The sequence below is a fragment of the Lonchura striata genome, chromosome 34 (assembly GCF_046129695.1).
Source record: "Lonchura striata isolate bLonStr1 chromosome 34, bLonStr1.mat, whole genome shotgun sequence".
Taxonomy (NCBI): Eukaryota; Metazoa; Chordata; class Aves; order Passeriformes; family Estrildidae; genus Lonchura; species Lonchura striata.
Genome location: NC_134636.1, coordinates 1,582,702 through 1,597,271, shown reverse-complemented (window position 1 = coordinate 1,597,271; position 14,570 = coordinate 1,582,702). Strand labels below are relative to the sequence as shown.

Below are 14,570 nucleotides of genomic sequence, written 5' to 3'. Positions count from 1 at the left end.
CTCCCGCCGCTCTCTCCTCTCCTCCCGGCGCTGCTGCAGCAGCTGCGGCACCCGGGCGGCGTCACGGGGGGTGCGGGCTGGGGACAGAGGGGACATCGGGGACATTGGGGACATTGGGGACATTGGGGGGATTGGGGACATTGGGGACATTGGGGACACCAAGACACAACCCCCAGTGCCTCTGGTTCCCTCACAATGTCCCCAACGTGTCCTTGATGTCCCCAACGTCCCCAATGTCCCCATTAATGTCCCCAAGTGTCCCCAAACCCCTCAATCCCCCAGTGTCCCCATTGATGTCCCAATGTCCCAATCCCCCCAATGTCCCCAATGTCCCCAATGTCCCCAATGTCCCCAATGTCCCCAATGTCCCCAATGTCCCCAGTGTCCCCAGTGTCCCCAATGTCTCCAATGTCCCCGCTGTCCCCAGTGTCCCCAGTGTCCCCAGTGTCCCCAGTGTCCCCAGTGTCCCCGCTGTCCCCACCTGTCCCCTCGCGCAGCTCCAGCTCGCCGCTCTCCAGCCAGCGCTGGCAGGGGAACACGGCCGTGGGGACGTCCCCGAGCTCGTCCCCGGCGCCGTCCCCGAGCTCCTCGGACACGTCCCCGGCGTCCCCCGGGGTGTCCCCGCCGGTGTCACCCCCGGTGCCACCCCCGGGGTCCCCCCGCGGCGGCAGCGGGCCGGTGACGGTGACGCTGGCGCAGAACCAGCGGTCGGGGACGAGGGACAGCAGCGGCTCCTTGCGCAGCCGCAGGGACAGGAGCGTCCCCAGGGCCCGCGGGGACGTCACCTCCACCCACAGGGTCTGGGGAGGGGACAGGTGTGTCACCTGGGGCACCTGTGTCACCTGTGTCACACCTGTGTCACACCTGTGTCACACCTGTGTGTCACACCTGTGTCACCTGTGTCACCTGTGTCACCTGTGTCACTTGTGTCAGTCCCCAGGGCCCGCGGGGACGTCACCTCCACCCACAGGGTCTGGGGAGGGGACAGGTGTGTCACCTGGGGCACCTGGGGCACACCTGTGTCACCTGTGTCACACCTGGGGCACCTGTGTCACCTGTGTCACACCTGTGTCACACCTGTGTGTCACACCTGTGTCACACCTGTGTCACACCTGTGTCACCTGTGTCACCTGTGTCAGTCCCCAGGGCCCGCGGGGACGTCACCTCCACCCACAGGGTCTGGGGATGGGACAGGTGTGTCACCTGGGGCACCTGTGTCACCTGTGTCACACCTGTGTGTCACTTGTGTCACCTGGGGCACCTGTGTCACCTGTGTCACCTGTGTCACACCTGTATCACACCTGTGTGTCACACCTGTGTCACACCTGTGTCACCTGTGTCACCTGTGTCACCTGTGTCACCTGTGTCAGTCCCCAGGGCCCGCGGGGACGTCACCTCCACCCACAGGGTCTGGGGATGGGACAGGTGTGTCACCTGGGGCACCTGGGGCACACCTGTGTCACCTGTGTCACACCTGGGGCACCTGTGTCACCTGTGTCACACCTGTGTCACACCTGTGTGTCACACCTGTGTCACACCTGTGTCACCTGTGTCACAATGTCCCCACCAGTCCCATCCCAGTCCCATCCCAGTGCTCCCAGTTTGCCAGTCCCAGTGCTCCCAGTGCTCCCAGTGCTCCCAGTGGTCCCAGTGGTCCCAGTATAAACCAGTCCCAGTGCTCGCAGTGCTCCCAGTATAACCCAGTATAACCCAGTATAACCCAGTATAACCCAGTATAACCAGTATAACCCAGTATAACCCAGTGCTCCCAGTATAACCCAGTATAACCCAGTATAACCCAGTATATCCCAGTATAACCCAGTATAACCCAGTATAACCCAGTATAACCCAGTGCTCCCAGTATATCCCAGTATAACCCAGTATAACCCAGTATAACCAGTATAACCGGTATAACCCAGTATAACCAGTATAACCAGTATAACCCAGTATAACCAGTATAACCAGTATAACCCAGTGCTCCCAGTGCTCCCAGTATAACCAGTGCGGCACTCACGGCTCCGGGCCGCAGGCGGTGCCGGGGCCACCCCAGGTGCCAGGTGGGTGCTGTCCCCCTGGTGCTCCCAGTATAACCCAGTATAACCAGTATAACCCAGTGCTCCCAGTATAACCCAGTATAACCCAGTATAACCAGTATAACCCAGTGCTCCCAGTATAACCAGTGCTCCCAGTATAACCCAGTATAACCCAGTATAACCAGTATAACCCAGTGCTCCCAGTATAACCAGTGCTCCCAGTATAACCCAGTATAACCCAGTATAACCAGTATAACCCAGTGCTCCCAGTATAACCCAGTGCTCCCAGTATAACCCAGTATAACCAGTATAACCAGTATAACCCAGTATAACCAGTATAACCCAGTATAACCAGTATAACCAGTACTCACGGCTCCGGGCCGCAGGCGGTGCCGGGGCCACCCCAGGTGCCAGGTGGGCGCCGTCCCCCTGGTGCTCCCAGTGCTCCCAGTATAACCCAGTATAACCCAGTATAACCCAGTATAACCCAGTATAACCCAGTATAACCCAGTATAACCAGTATAACCAGTATAACCAGTATAACCCAGTATAACCAGTATAACCCAGTATAACCCAGTATAACCAGTGCTCCCAGTATAACCAGTATACCCAGTATAACCAGTACTCACGGCTCCGGGCCGCAGGCGGTGCCGGGGCCACCCCAGGTGCCAGGTGGGCGCTGTCCCCCTGGTGCTCCCAGTGCTCCCAGTATAACCCAGTATAACCCGGTATAACCAGTCCCAGTGCTCCCAGTATAACCCAGTATAACCCGGTATAACCAGTCCCAGTGCTCCCAGTATAACCCAGTATAACCCAGTATAACCAGTGCTCCCAGTATAACCAGTATAACCCAGTATAACCCAGTATAACCAGTATAACCAGTATAACCAGTATAACCAGTATAACCAGTATAACCCAGTATAACCAGTATAACCAGTATAACCAGTATAACCAGTGCTCCCAGTATAACCAGTATAACCCAGTACTCACGGCTCCGGGCCGCAGGCGGTGCCGGGGCCACCCCAGGTGCCAGGTGGGCGCCCTCCCCCTGGTGCTCCCAGTATAACCCAGTATAACCCAGTATAACCCAGTATAACCCAGTATAACCCAGTATATCCCAGTATAACCAGTATAACCCAGTATAACCCAGTATAACCCAGTATAACCCAGTATAACCCAGTATAACCCAGTATATCCCAGTATAACCAGTATAACCCAGTATAACCCAGTATAACCAGTATAACCCAGTATAACCCAGTATAACCAGTATAACCAGTATAACCCAGTATAACCCAGTATAACCCAGTATAACCAGTATAACCAGTATAACCAGTACTCACGGCTCCGGGCCGCAGGCGGTGCCGGGGCCACCCCAGGTGCCAGGTGGGCGCCCTCCCCCTGGTGCTCCCAGTATAACCCAGTATAACCCAGTATAACCCAGTATAACCAGTGCTCCCAGTATAACCAGTGCTCCCAGTATAACCAGTATAACCCAGTATAACCAGTATAACCCAGTATAACCAGTATAACCCAGTATAACCAGTATATCCCAGTATAACCAGTATAACCCAGTGCTCCCAGTATAACCCAGTATAACCAGTATACCCAGTATAACCAGCACTCACGGCTCCGGGCCGCAGGCGGTGCCGGGGCCACCCCAGGTGCCAGGTGGGCGCCCTCCCCCCGCTGCCCCTCAGGGTGACGCTGACGCCCCCCAGGGTGCCCCTCCCCCACCCCGGGCCCGTGGCCACGCCCAGCCGGTACCGCGCCCCTCCCCCACCCCCGCGCCCCGCCCGCGCCGCCAGGGTCACCGGGGTCAGGGGTCAAACGGGGGTCAGGGGTCAAACGGGGGTCACCCGGGGTCAGGGGTCACCGGGGGTCACCGGCGGTCAGGGGTCACTGGGGTCAGGGGTCAAACGGGGGTCACCCGGGGTCAGGGGTCACCGGTGGTCAGGGGTCACTGGGGTCAGGGGTCACTCAGGGATGAGACAGAGGTCAAGGGTCACCCAGGGGTCACTCAGGGTCACTCAAGGGTCACCCAGGGGTCACTCAGGGTCACTCAGGGGTCACTCAGGGGTCACTCAAGGGTCAGGGGTCAACCGAGGGCCAGGGGTCAAACGGGGTAAGGGGTCAAATGGGGTCAGGGGTCAAACGGGGGTCACTAAGGGGTCACCCAGGGGTCACTCAGGGGTCACCGAGGGGTCAGGGGTCACCCCGGGGTCACTCAGAGGTCACCCAGGGGTCACTCAGAGGTCACTCAAGGGTCAGGGGTCAACCGGGGGGCAGGGGTCACCCAGGGGTCACTCAAGGGTCACTCAGGGTCACCCAGGGGTCACCCAGGGGTCACTCAGGGGTCACTCAAGGGTCACTCAAGGGTCACTCAGGGTCACCCAGGGGTCACCCAGGGGTCACTCAGGGGTCCTTTAAGGGGTCCCTGAATATTTTGGGGGGGGTCTTGGAGGGAGTTGGGGGTCCCGGGGGGGGTTTTGGGGTCCTTGGGGGCTCCCAGGGGGTTTTTGGGTCCCGGGGGGTTTTGGGGGTCCCGGGGGGTTTTGGGGGTCCCGGGGGGTTTTGGGGGTCCCGGGGGGTTTTGGGGGTCCCGGGGGGTTTTGGGTTCCTTTTGGGGGAGTCCCTGGGGGGCTCCCAGTCCTGGGGGGGTCCCTGGGGGATTTTTGGGGGGTCCCTGGGGAGACCCTGGGGGGTTTTGGGGGTCCCTGGGAAGCTTTTGGGGAGGGGGGTTGGGGTCCCTGGGGGATTTTGGGGGGTCCCAGGGGGTTTTAGGGGTCCCGGGTTAAATTTTGGGGTCCCGGGGGGGTTTTGGGGGTCCCTGGGGGGTTTGGGGTTCCCGGGAGGATTTTGGGGGTCCCGGGTTAAATTTTGGGGTTCCCGGGGGATTTTGGGGGTCCCGGGGGGGTTTTGGGGGTCCCGGGTTAAATTTTGGAGTTCCCGGGAGGATTTTGGGGTCCCGGGGGGATTTTGGGGGTCCCGGGTTAAATTTTGGGGTCCCGGGGGGATTTTGGGGGTCCCGGGGGGTCCCTGGGGGGGTCCCGGTCCTGGGGGGTCCCGCGGGGTCCTCGGGGGTCCCTCGGCGCTGCTGCTCCCAGTGCTCCCAGTAAGGACTCCCAGCGCTCCCAGTAAGGACTCCCAGCGCTCCCAGTAAGGACTCCCAGCGCTCCCAGTAACAGCTCCCAGCGCTCCCAGTCCCTCCCAGTTTGTCCCAGTCCCTCCCAGTTCCCTCCCAGTTCCCTCCCACACTGTCCCAGTTTCTCCCAGTCCCTCCCAGTCTGTCCCAGTTTCTCCCAGTTCCCTCCCAGTCTGTCCCAGTTTCTCCCAGTCCATCCGTTCTGGGCACTTCATGCTCCAGGAATGTCGGGGCTCTCCCAGTTCCCTCCCAGTTAACCCCAGTTCATCCCAGTTAACCCCAGTTCATCCCAGTTAACCCCAGTTCATCCCAGTTAACCCCAGTTCCCTCCCAGTTAACCCCAGTTCATCCCAGTTCCATCCCAGTTCATAACCCCAGTTCATCCCAGTTCCATCCCAGTTCATCCCAGTTCATCCCAGTTAACCCCAGTTCATCCCAGTTCATCCCAGTTAACCCCAGTTCATCCCAGTTAACCCCAGTTCATCCCAGTCCATCCCAGTTCATCCCAGTTCATCCCAGTTAACCCCAGTTCATCCCAGTACATCCCAGTTAACCCCAGTTCATCCCAGTTTGCCCCCTGGGGCTGGGCCTTGCCCCAGTTCATCCCAGTTAACCCCAGTTAACCCCAGTTCATCCCAGTTAACCCCAGTCCATCCCAGTTAACCCCAGTTCATCCCAGTTCCATCCCAGTTCATCCCAGTTAACCCCAGTCCATCCCAGTTAACCCCAGTTCATCCCAGTTCCATCCCAGTTCCCTCCCAGTTAACCCCAGTTCATCCCAGTTAACCCCAGTTCATCCCAGTTAACCCCAGTTCATCCCAGTTAACACCAGTTTATCCCAGTTAACCCCAGTTCATCCCAGTTAACCCCAGTTCATCCCAGTCCATCCCAGTTAACCCCAGTCCATCCCAGTTAACCCCAGTTCATCCCAGTTGCGACACTGGGGCTGGGCCCTGACCCAATTCCCTCCCAGTTGATCCCAGTTCCCTCCCAGTTCCCACCAGTGCTCCCAGTCCGACCAGTTCCAGCCCTGCCGGCCTCAGCCACCCCCACACCAGTTACACCCCAGTTCAATCCCAGTTAACCCCAGTTCATCCCAGTTCCATCCCAGTTAACCCCAGTTCATCCCAGTTCCATCCCAGTTACACCCCAGTTTATCCCAGTCCCTCCCAGTTTGTCCCACTTCCATCCCAGTTAACACCAGTTCCATCCCAGTTCCTTCCCAGTTAACACCAGTTCCATCCTGGTTCCATCCCAGTTCATCCCAGTTAACCCAGTTTATCCCAGTTAACCCCAGTTTATCCCAGTTCATCCCAGTTAATCCCAGTTTATCCCAGTCCCTCCCAGTTTGTCCCACTTCCATCCCAGTTAACACCAGTTCCATCCCAGTTCCATCCCAGCTCCATCCCAGTTAACACCAGTTCCATCCTGGTTCCATCCCAGTTCCATCCCAGTTCATCCCAGTTAACCCCAGTTCATCCCAGTTAACCCCAGTTCATCCCAGTCCCTCCCAGTTCCTTCACTGGGTTTGTCCCACCTCAGCCCAGTACGCCCAGTACAAACCAGTACAAACCAGTACAAACCAGTACAAACCAGTACGCCCAGTGCCCTTCCCCCACACAGACACGGCTGCACCGACACCTTTATTGACACCAGTAACGTTCCAGTATAAACCAGTATGGACCAGTAACGCTCCAGTACAGACCAGTACGGACCAGTACGGACCAGTAACAGCTCCCAGTATGGACCAGTAATGTTCCAGTATAGACCAGTATGGACCAGTAACAGCTCCCAGTACAGACCAGTACGGACCAGTACGGACCAGTAATGTTCCAGTACAGACCAGTATGGACCAGTAACAGCTCCCAGTATGGACCAGTAACAGCTCCCAGTATGGACCAGTAATGTTCCAGTATAGACCAGTATGGACCAGTATGGACCAGTAACAGCTCCCAGTACGGACCAGTAACAGCTCCCAGTATGGACCAGTAACGCTCCAGTACAGACCAGTACGGACCAGTACGGACCAGTAATGTTCCAGTACAGACCAGTATGGACCAGTAACAGCTCCCAGTATGGACCAGTAACAGCTCCCAGTATGGACCAGTAATGTTCCAGTATAGACCAGTATGGACCAGTATGGACCAGTCACAGCTCCCAGTAGAGACCAGTAACAGCTCCCAGTATGGACCAGTAACAGCTCCCAGTACAGACCAGTAACAGCTCCCAGTATGGACCAGTAACAGCTCCCAGTACAGACCAGTAACAGCTCCCAGTTCAGACCAGTCGTGGCTCCCAGTATAGACCAGTATGCACCAGTAACGTTCCAGTATAGACCAGTATGGACCAATAACAGCTCCCAGTACAGACCAGTACACACCAGTAACAGCTCCCAGTTCAGACCAGTAACAGCTCCCAGTATAACCAGTCACAGCTCCCAGTATAACCAGTAACAGCTCCCAGTATGGACCAGTAATGTTCCAGTATAGACCAGTATGGACAAGTATGGAACAATAACAGCTCCCAGTATAACCAGTAACAGCTCCCAGTATAACCAGTAACAGCTCCCAGTTCAGACCAGTCACAGCTCCCAGTATAACCAGTAACAGCTCCCAGTATAACCAGTAACAGCTCCCAGTTCAGACCAGTAACAGCTCCCAGTATAACCAGTAACAGCTCCCAGTATAACCAGTAACAGCTCCCAGTTCAGACCAGTAACAGCTCCCAGTATAACCAGTAACAGCTCCCAGTATAGACCAGTAACAGCTCCCAGTATAACCAGTAACAGCTCCCAGTTCAGACCAGTAACAGCTCCCAGTTCAGACCAGTAACAGCTCCCAGTATAACCAGTAACAGCTCCCAGTATAGACCAGTAACAGCTCCCAGTTCAGACCAGTACACACCAGTAACAGCTCCCAGTTCAGACCAGTAACAGCTCCCAGTATAACCAGTAACAGCTCCCAGTTCAGACCAGTAACAGCTCCCAGTATAACCAATAACAGCTCCCAGTATAACCAATAACAGCTCCCAGTTCAGACCAGTCACAGCTCCCAGTATAACCAATAACAGCTCCCAGTATAACCAATAACAGCTCCCAGTTCAGACCAGTACACACCAATAACAGCTCCCAGTTCAGACCAGTACACACCAATAACAGCTCCCAGTTCAGACCAGTCACAGCTCCCAGTTCAGACCAGTCACAGCTCCCAGTTCAGACCAGTAACAGCTCCCAGTTCAGACCAGTACACACCAATAACAGCTCCCAGTTCAGACCAGTACACACCAGTAACAGCTCCCAGTTCAGACCAGTACACACCAATAACAGCTCCCAGTTCAGACCAGTACACACCAGTAACAGCTCCCAGTTCAGACCAGTACACCAGCACAGATCCTGGGGTGAATTTTGGGGTGATTTTGGGCATTTTTTGTGTTCCGGGAGTTTTTGGGATATTTTTGGGCTTTTTCGGGACATTTCCGGGTGGTATGGGATATTTGGGGATAATTTCGGGAATTTGGGGATATTTTGGGATAATTTCGGGTATTTGGGGATATTTTGGGGCATTTGGGGATATTTTGGGGTATTTTGGGCTATTTTCAGGTATTTTGGTATATTTTGGTATATTTTTGGTATATTTTGGTATATTTTTGGATATTTCTGGTATATTTTTGGATATTTTGGATATTTTGGATATTTTGGGGCCCCTCAGATGGCCACGCTGTTCTCGATGTTCTCGGGGTCCAGGTAGGGCCATTTTGGGCCATTTTGGGCTATTTTGGTATATTTTGGTATATTTTTGGTATATTTTTGGTATATTTTTGGTATATTTTGGTATATTTTGGTATATTTTTGGTATATTTTTGGATATTTTTGGATATTTTGGGGCCCCTCAGATGGCCACGCTGTTCTCGATGTTCTTGGGGTCCAGGTAGGGCCATTTTGGGCTATTTTGGGCTATTTCGGTATATTTTGGGGATATTTTGGGCTATTTTGGTATATTTTGGTATATTTTGGGATATTTCTGGTATATTTTTGGATATTTTGGATATTTTGGGGCCCCTCAGATGGCCACGCTGTTCTCGATGTTCTCGGGGTCCAGGTAGGGACATTTTGGGCTATTTTGGGCTATTTTGGGCTATTTTCAGGTATTTTGGTATATTTTGGTATATTTTGGTATATTTTGGGATATTTCTGGTATATTTTTGGATATTTTGGATATTTTGGGGCCCCTCAGATGGCCACGCTGTTCTCGATGTTCTCGGGGTCCAGGTAGGGGTAGGGCCGCTCCAGCGCCGCGTTCCGGGCCCGGATCCGGCGGGAGATTCGGCGCAGGCGGCGCCGGAAGCGCCGGATCAGGCGCCGGGGGGCGCTCTCGGTGAAGTGACGGTCGGGGTAGTGACCCAGGGGGCGCTGCGGGAGGAACTGGGGTTACTGGGAGCACTGGGAGGGACTGGGGGGGACTGGGGGGGACTGGGAGGGACTGGGGGGGACTGGGAGGGAACTGGGAGGGAACTGGGAGGGACTGGGAGGGACTGGGATAAACTGGGAGGGACTGGGAGGGACTGGGAGGGACTGGGATAAACTGGGAGGGACTGGGAGGGACTGGGAGGGACTGGGATAAACTGGGAGGGAACTGGGAGGAACTGGGAGGGAACTGGGATAAACTGGGAAGGAACTGGGAGGAACTGGGAGGGAACTGGGATAAACTGGGAGGGACTGGGAGGGACTGGGAGGGGACTGGGAGGAACTGGGGGTCAGGAGTGGGTTTGGGGTCTCAGGGTCTGGGGTATTTTGGGGAGGGGTCTCTAGGGGATGGGGCATTTTGGGGTCGGGTTTGGTTGGTTTGGGTTGGGTTGGGTTGGGTTAGGTTTGGATTATTCAGATTTAGGTTGGTTTTGGGTGGGTTTGGGTCGGTTATTTTGGGGAGGGGTCCCAGGGGGGTGGGTTATTTTGGGGAGGGGTCTCACCATGTCCATGGGCTCGTTCCTCAGCACCCAGAGCACGGCTGGGGTTGGTTTAGGTTGGGTTGGGTTGGGTTGGGTTGGTTTAGGTCGGTTTAGGTTGGTTTAGGTTGGTTTTGGGTGGGTTTGGGGTCGGTTATTTTGGGGAGGGGTCCCAGGAGGATGGGTTAATTTGGGGAGAGGTCTCTGGGGGATGGGGCACTTTGGGGTTGGTTTGGGTTGGTTTAGGTTGGTTTAGGTTGGTTTTGGGTGGGTTTGGGTCGGTTATTTTGGGGAGGGGTCCCAGGGGTTGGGTTATTTTGGGGAGGGGTCTCACCATGTCCATGGGCTCGTTCCTCAGCACCCAGAGCACGGCCGGGGCTGGGTTGGGTTGGGTTGGGTTGGGTTTGGGTTGGGTTGGGTTGGGTTGGGTTGGGTTGGGTTTGGGTTGGGTTGGGTTGGGTTGGGTTTAGGTTGGTTTTGGGTGGGTTTGGGTTGGTTATTTTGGGGAGGGGTCCCAGGGGGTTGGGTTAATTTGGGGAGGGGTCTCTGGGGGATGGGGCACTTTGGGGTTGGTTTGGGTTGGGTTGGGTTGGGTTGGGTTGGGTTGGGTTTAGGTTGGTTTAGGTTGGTTTAGGTTGGTTTTGGGTGGGTTTGGGTCGGTTATTTTGGGGAGGGGTCCCAGGGGGCTGGGTTATTTTGGGGAGGGGTCTCACCATGTCCATGGGCTCATTCCTCAGCACCCAGAGCACGGCCAGGGTTGGTTTGAGTTGGGTTGGGTTGGGTTGGGTTGGGTTGGGTTGGGTTGGTTTGGGTTGGTTTGGGTTGGTTTAGGTTGGTTTTGGGTGGGTTTGGGTTGGTTTAGGTTGGTTTAGGTTGGTTTTGGGTGGGTTTGTGGTCGGTTATTTTGGGGAGGGGTCCCAGGGGGGTGGGTTAATTTGGGGAGGGGTCTCACCATGTCCATGGGCTCGTTCCTCAGCACCCAGAGCACGGCCGGGGTTGGGTTGGGTTGGGTTGGGTTGGGTTTGGGTTGGGTTGGGTTGGGTTGGGTTGGGTTGGGTTTGGGTTGGGTTGGGTTGGGTTGGGTTGGGTTTAGGTTGGGTTAGGTTGGTTTAGGTTGGTTTTGGGTGGGTTTGGGTCGGTTATTTTGGGGAGGGGTCCCAGGGGGCTGGGTTATTTTGGGGAGGGGTCTCACCATGTCCATGGGCTCATTCCTCAGCACCCAGAGCACGGCCAGGGTTGGTTTGAGTTGGGTTGGGTTGGGTTGGGTTGGGTTGGGTTGGTTTGGGTTGGTTTGGGTTGGTTTAGGTTGGTTTTGGGTGGGTTTGGGTTGGTTTAGGTTGGTTTAGGTTGGTTTTGGTTGGGTTTGTGGTCGGTTATTTTGGGGAGGGGTCCCAGGAGGGTGGGTTATTTTGGGGAGGGGTCTCACCATGTCCATGGGCTCGTTCCTCAGCACCCAGAGCACGGCCAGCACCGTGGCCGTGGTGTTCATGGCCGGCAGCGCCGCCAGGAATTCCTGCTCCGACAGCGCGGCCTTGGAGCGCGGCGGCGGCTCCCGCATGGCGGCCGGCGCGTTCGGGGGGAAGGCCGAGAGCTCAAACTGACCAGAAACGGGCGAGAGAGCCCAAAATGGGGCAGAGGGACCCCAAAAATGGGGAGAGGGACCCCAAAAATGGGGAGAGAGAGCCCAAAATGGGGGAGAGGGACCCCAAAAATGGGGAGAGAGACCCCAAAAATGGGGAGAGGGACCCCAAAAATGGGGGAGAGAGAGCCCAAAATGGGGGAGAGGGACCCCAAAAATGGGGAGAGAGACCCCAAAAATGGGGGAGAGAGACCAAAATGGGGCAGAGGGACCCCAAAAATGGGGAGAGAGAGCCCAAAATCCCCGAGCCCAAAATCCCCGAGCCCCCCCAGGAGCTCCTGAGACCCCCCCGAGCCCTCCCCAAATGCCCCCAGCCCCAAAACAGCCCCAGGACAGCGGGCAGTGGTCACTCGGGGTCACCTGGCGTCACTCAGTGGTCACTCAGCAGTCAGTGGTCACTCAGTGGTCAGTGGTCACTCTGGGGTCACCTGGGGTCACTCAGTGGTCACTCAGTGGTCAGTGGTCACTCTGGTCACTCAGTGGTCACTCAGTGGTCACTCAGTGGTCACTCAGGGTCAGTGGTCACTCAGTGGTCACTCTGGTCACTCAGTGGTCACTCTGGTCACTCTGGTCACCCAGTGGTCACTCAGAGTCACTCAGTGGTCACTCTGGTCACTCAGAGTCACTCAGTGGTCACTCAGGGTCACTCAGGGTCAGTGGTCACTCAGAGTCACTCAGTGGTCACTCAGAGTCACTCAGTGGTCACTCTGGTCACTCAGGGTCAGTGGTCACTCTGGTCACTCTGGTCACTCAGTGGTCACTCTGGTCACTCAGGGTCACTCAGTGGTCACTCTGGTCACTCAGTGGTCACTCTGGTCACTCAGTGGTCACTCAGTGGTCACTCTGGTCACTCTGGTCACTCTGGTCACTCAGGGTCACTCAGTGGTCACTCAGTGGTCACTCAGGTCACTCAGTGGTCACTCAGTGGTCACTCATTGGTCACTCATTGGTCACTCAGTGGTCACTCTGGTCACTCTGGTCACTCTGGTCACTCTGGTCACTCAGGGTCAGTGGTCACTCAGGGTCACTCAGTGGTCACTCTGGTCACTCAGTGGTCACTCAGTGGTCACTCTGGTCACTCTGGTCACTCTGGTCACTCTGGTCACTCAGGGTCACTCAGTGGTCACTCTGGTCACTCAGGGTCAGTGGTCACTCTGGTCACTCTGGTCACTCTGGTCACTCAGGGTCAGCGGTCACTCCGGCTCTCACCTGCCCGCTGTTGGTGGCCGCGTGCAGCGCCGAGCAGCTGAAGATGATGACGGTGACGAAGGTGACGAGGCCACGGCGCGACTCCAGCCGGGACGGCACGCCTGGCACGGCCCGGGCACCTGAGCCCACCTGAGCCCACCTGTGCCCACCTGTGCCCACCTGAGCCCACCTGAGCCCACCTGAGCCCCCCGTGCCCACCTGAGCCCACCTGAGCCCACCTGTGTCCACCTGAACCCACCTGAGCCCACCTGAACCCACCTGAGCCCACCTGAGCCCACCTGTGCCCACCTGAACCCACCTGTGCCCACCTGAGCCCCCCGTGCCCACCTGAGCCCACCTGAGCCCACCTGAGCCCACCTGTGCCCACCTGAGCTCACCTGAGCCCACCTGAGCTCACCTGTGCCCACCTGTGCCCACCTGAGCCCACCTGAGCCCACCTGAGCCCCCCGTGCCCACCTGAGCCCACCTGAGCCCACCTGTGTCCACCTGAACCCACCTGAGCCCACCTGAACCCACCTGAGCCCACCTGAGCCCACCTGTGCCCACCTGAGCCCACCTGAGCTCACCTGAGCCCACCCGAACCCACCTGTGCCCACCTGAACCCACCTGTGCCCACCTGAGCCCACCTGAGCCCACCTGAGCCCACCTGTGCCCACCTGAGCCCACCTGAACCCACCTGAGCCCACCTGAGCCCACCTGAGCCCACCTGTGCCCACCTGAGCCCACCTGAGCCCACCTGAACCCACCTGAGCCCACCTGAACCCACCTGAGCCCCCCTGAGCCCACCTGAGCCCACCTGAGCCCACCTGTGCCCACCTGTGTCCACCTGAACCTACCTGAGCCCACCTGTGTCCACCTGAGCCCACCTGAGCCCACCTCGGTGCCCCCCGTGCCCACCTGTGCCCACCTGAACCCACCTGAACCCACCTGTGCCCACCTGAGCCCACCTGAGCACACCTGAGCCCACCTGTGCCCACCTGAACCCACCTGAGCCCACCTGTGCCCACCTGTGATCACCTGTGCCCACCTGTGCCCACCTGAGCCCACCTGAGCCCACCTGAGCCCACCTGAGCCCACCTGAGCCCCCCGTGCCCACCTGAGCCCACCTGTGCCCACCTGAGCCCACCTGAGCCCACCTGAGCCCACCTGAGCCCCCCGTGCCCACCTGAACCCACCTGAACCCACCTGAGCCCACCTGAACCCACCTGTGCCCACCTGTGCCCACCTGAGCCCACCTGTGCCCACCTGAGCCCCCCGTGCCCACCTGTGCCCACCTGAGCCCACCTGTGCCCACCTGAGCCCCCCGTGCCCACCTGTGCCCACCTGAACCCACCTGAGCCCACCTGTGCCCACCTGTGATCACCTGAGCCCACCTGAGCCCACCTGAGCCCACCTGTGATCACCTGAGCCCACCTGAGCCCACCTGTGCCCACCTGAGCCCACCTGAGCACACCTGAGCCCACCTGAGCCCACCTGTGCCCACCTGAGCCCACCTGAGCCCACCTGTGCCCACCTGAGCCCACCTGAACCCACCTGTGCCCACCTGAGCCCACCTGAGCCCACCTGAGCCCACCTGAGCCCACCTGTGCCCACCTGAGCCCACCTG

The 14,570-nt window shown here is 57.5% G+C and overlaps 1 protein-coding gene across 1 annotated transcript in view; it reads right to left on the bottom strand.

Moving 5' to 3' along the window:
• Positions 1-9,151: 9,151 nt before the first annotated feature.
• Positions 9,152-14,570, bottom strand: part of LOC110482566 (polyunsaturated fatty acid lipoxygenase ALOX15B) — a 28,121-nt gene continuing 22,702 nt past the window's right edge. The window contains exons 18-20 of the mRNA XM_077789457.1: positions 12,965-13,065; positions 11,543-11,713; positions 9,152-9,583 (exon numbers count right to left, since the gene is read on the bottom strand). Coding sequence (XP_077645583.1) covers positions 9,404-9,583; positions 11,543-11,713; positions 12,965-13,065 — 452 coding nt within the window. The 3' untranslated portion in view covers positions 9,152-9,403. The remainder of the gene's footprint in view (positions 9,584-11,542; positions 11,714-12,964; positions 13,066-14,570) is intronic.